The sequence below is a fragment of the Hibiscus syriacus genome, unplaced genomic scaffold, assembly GCF_006381635.1.
Source record: "Hibiscus syriacus cultivar Baekdansim isolate YM2019G1 unplaced genomic scaffold, ASM638163v2 tig00110384_pilon, whole genome shotgun sequence".
In the NCBI taxonomy this organism is placed as follows: domain Eukaryota; kingdom Viridiplantae; phylum Streptophyta; class Magnoliopsida; order Malvales; family Malvaceae; genus Hibiscus; species Hibiscus syriacus.
The window spans coordinates 4,018,638-4,023,090 of record NW_024062715.1 but is presented as its reverse complement, the minus strand read 5'-3'; the positions used below and the strand labels follow the sequence as shown (position 1 = coordinate 4,023,090).

The window sequence follows — 4,453 nt, the reverse complement described above, 5'->3', positions numbered from 1 at the left end:
ATGGACTCGTCTGGGCAACACAAAGTTGGCGAAGTTTTTCAAGACGTGTCCGCCTCCGGTGAAGACGGCTGCCAAAAGGAACCAACCGCCCTATCCGTTGATAAAGATGGCGGAGACTTTGTCAACGTCGAGATCCAAAAACCCAACCGAGAGAAAGAGAAAGAGGAGGTTATGGCTGTGCTAGCGGAAGAAGAAAAGGAAGAAGCCACTTCAAATTCGATCAAAATCCCAGAAATCAAAGAATATAATAACGATAAGGATATAAGTAGCCCTAAATTATACGGCAATGCACGTAATCATTACTTGCCCGCCATCAAATCACAAGCACACCTCCCGAAACCCGATCCCCCGCCGCTGCCGCCGCAGACGTGGACGCCGAAAGGTGAACGTTCGCAATCGTTGTCCATCGCCGAAACAGTACCATCGATCGGCAAATACATAACTGAACGGAGCAACAGTTTCTCGGCGGCAATCGTCAGGCGATTGTCGTCTCTGAAAGACGACAGCGACATGGTCGTGAAAGACGACTCGCTCAACTTCGAGGTGACGGAATTCAAAATCCCGGGAGTCAAAGTCATAGTGAAGCTGAAAACCGAAGCCGAACGGCTCAGCCTCGATCTAAGAGGCCGGATATCATTTTTCACGAGATCGAACTGCAGAGATTGCACCGCCGTCCGCCATTTCTTTAGAGGGAAAGGGCTCGTGTACGTCGAAATCAACATTGACGTGTTCCCCAAACGTGAGAAGGAACTGATGGAGAGAACCGGGAGATCGGATACGCCCCAGATTTTCTTTAACGACAAGTGGTTCGGGGGATTGCCGGCGTTGATGAAAATGAAAGAGAGCCGGGATTACGAGGCGAAGTTGAAGGAGTTGGTCGGGGATAGGTGCCCTGAAGGAGCACCGGCGGTACCTGTTTACGGTGTGAATGACGAGAAAGACGAAGACGATGACTTGGTGGAGACAGTGAGGTACCTGAGGCGGAGTTTGCCGATTCATGATCGGCTGCTTAGGATGCAAATGGTGAAGAACTCCTTCTCCGGCGTTGATCTGTTGGAAGCCACTATGGATTTTCTCGACTGCAGCAGGAAGAAGGTAAAATTTTATTTTCTTAATACATGCTTTTATTACCTTATTTTATATGAAAAACTCCTTCATGTACATATTTATGATCAATCCTTTCATAAAACACCATAGGCCATTATGAGTGCAAAGCGTATGGGTCACAAGCACTTCTTCCACCATGTCTTCGGGTAAGAAATATATTACAGGAATGAATCGAGAGAGACGAACGGGATAATCATTCAATATTTGTTAGAATTTGTAAATTTATTTTTTTTACGTAGAATCTTGTGTTTGAATTATTTTTGTAGAGAGAATGAGTTTGAAGAAGGAAACCACTATTATAGATTCCTAGAACACGAGCCGTATATAATGGGATGCTTCAATTATCGAAATTCAACCAACGATTGTGAGCCCAAATCTGCATCTTTCCTTGCCGATAGGCTTTCCAAGTTGATGTTTGCCATTCTCGAAGCCTACGCATCCGATGACAGGCTCCATGTCAATTATCATGCCATCGACAAAAGTGAAGAATTTCGCAGGTTTCTTTTCTTTTTTATATACCCCATATAAATTCCAATACCCGCACTACATATTTCATTTTATTTTTCCTAGATTCTTGAATGTGGCTCGAGATCTGCAAAGGGTAAATATGAAACTCCTCACTCCAAATGAAAGGCTAGCCTTCTTCTTGAATTTACACAACGCCATGGCCATCCATGCCGTCATCAGCATCGGACATCCCGAAGGAATACTCGATAAAAGAGCATTTTTCAATGAGTTTCTCTACCTCATCGGAGGATACCCTTACTCCCTCAACATAATCGTCAACGGCACCCTCCGACACAATCGCACCTCCCCCAATTCTTTCATCCGACCCTTTAGCAAAGGGGACCGCCGCTTAGAGGTACTAACGAAACATCATACATATAATATGAACATAGTGTTACATTGTAGTCCTATCACAACATCCGGGCCGTAATTTAATTCCATGAACATGATTCAATATTTGAATTTTCCATTATTATTTATTTTTAATATTAAAATTACAGTTGGTTCCGCCAAAAGTGAATCCATTGATACATTTTGGACTATGCAATGCCACGAGGTCAAGTCCGGCAGTGAGATTTTTCACAGCCGACGGTGTTGAAGATGAATTGAAATGTGCTGCGAAGGAGTATTTCAAGAGAGGAGCAATAGGGTTCGATATGAATACGAGGACCGTTTTTCTCACTCGAATCATCAAATGGTACTTTTTTAACTATTAAAATAGCGGCCATTTATCAGAATAGTAGACACCATATAGCGAAAACAACGTCATCCGATTGTACAACTGTGATACTCACAATGACACAATAATATTAGTTATATATACAATCGCGATAAGTATAACACAACTAAAAGCACGATCAAAATCATAATTTAAAGTCCTGATTATATCTAATTCCGTTCAAAATAGATTAACTAGACTTAATGACACACACATATATATGCAGGTATAATGAAGATTTTGGACCACAGAAGGAAACCCTGAAATGGGTAATAAAATACTTGGAACCAACACAGTCGGGGCTTTTGTCACATCTTTTGGCTGATGATGATGAGCAAATTAACGTGATCTATCAGGACTATGATTGGTCCGGTAACTTGTGATTAATACAAGATGGAGAACAAAGTTCAAAGATGAAATAGGATGTAATTACTTATACATCACAAAAAAATTTGATTTATTTTTAGGAAAAATTGATTAATTGTATTATATAAACAATGTATCAGAGTTGTTAGCATATGTTTACAAACTCTGTTGAATTTATGTAATATTTGAGATTTGAGATCTTTCGATGTTAATGTGTAAAAATATTGATATTATGTATCAAGTTATAAGTAAACGTGTTTTAAAAAAACGATCATTGAACACTTTATCATTGAACAAATATTAATTGATCTTTTGACTGAAGTTATATCATACAAATTTACGGAAAATATAATCACCATGAGATCTGTTTCTACCTTATAAATTTTTTAGTGTAAAAATTATAATAAATTTGAAGTTTATTATATTTTATTTGTGTACACATTCATTTTATTATTTCAAAAAATGTCACTAAGATTTGAGGGTAGAATAAATATTAAATTTGTTCATTAAGAAATTTAGACTAAAATATTTAGACAAAAAATATTATGATGCATAAAAGATATTATTAAAAATTCTAATAAAAAATATCATTAAAATTTCTAATAAAAATATCGTTATTATTCATGCATTATATTTCGATGCTAAATACTAATTGGCAATGTTAGTGTTATCAACACGTGCTTATGCATGAGTTCTAGAATAGTTTGTTAAGATTGTTGTTACAAACAGTTAAGTTGTTGAGAGCTATTAATACTTTGTTAAACAACAATTACTTCTCTCCTTGCTTGTATAAATAGCTGCTCTCTAACTCAAGAGAGATCAGCTTCTTGTTATTAAAGAATTACAAAGATTTCAGTTCATTTCTTGTTTTCTTAGATAGCTCAACTGCTATCTTATCATGGTATCTTTCGCCAATACCTGGGTGTGTTTCTTCCGCTGTTTATTACTCATTTCAGTAGCTGCACGAGTTTAAGTTCTTATCGCCTGTGATTCTTAGCGTCATGGTCGACTTGACGGTTGATCCCGAGGATGTGTCTCCGAATGCTTCTTCCCTGAGTCCGGGAACTTCTCAAGGTATGTTTAGCATTCAACACATACCAAAGCATGATACTGTGAAACTCACCGAATCTACCTATCTTCTTTGGAAGCATCAAGTGGCTTTGATAATTGACGGCTATAGGTTGCTGAGGTTCATCTCGGCTGGTTCTGTTGCACCAGATGAGTTCATTACTAATGCATCTGGGCATCTTGAAGATAATATAGTATTTGCAGCTCATCGCTATCAAGATAAACTGCTTGCTTCATGGCTGTTAACTACTGTGAGTACAGAGGTTTTGCCTCACTTGATTGGGCTTACAACATATGTAACATCCTCCATGTCGGGTTAGTGATTAATTTGTAAAGTTTCAGCATTTGGTGATTTAAGTAAAATGATGGAAGAGTTCAATGACCTATTTGAGTTATTTGGTGTAGGATTGAATTATAAAGAAGGAAAATTAAGAGGGCAAAAGAGTATTTTAGTAAGAATAATAATTAAATATTCCTTAAGGTGATTTTATAAATCACGTGGAAAGCATTTGAGATAAACAAGGTTCCAGACATTTCTCTTCTTCTTCTTCTTCTTCTCCAACCGTGAAGCTTGCAAGCAAAGGTGAGTTGTCTTCTTTTGGATTAATTCTTATGAGTTAAGCATGGGTTTGGTTAATGAAGATTTAGGAAATATGATGGAGAGAAACAAGGACTTAGAAACTCAAA

General features: G+C 37.9%; 1 protein-coding gene across 1 annotated transcript; it reads left to right on the top strand.

Annotated features, from left to right (window-relative positions):
• On the top strand, positions 1-2,715 carry LOC120122216. The gene is made up of 6 exons (XM_039141413.1): positions 1-1,095; positions 1,198-1,253; positions 1,374-1,604; positions 1,678-1,969; positions 2,115-2,311; positions 2,559-2,715. Exons 1-6 carry the CDS (start codon positions 1-3, stop codon positions 2,713-2,715), a joined length of 2,028 nt encoding a protein of 675 aa, XP_038997344.1.
• Positions 2,716-4,453: the final 1,738 nt, after the last annotated feature.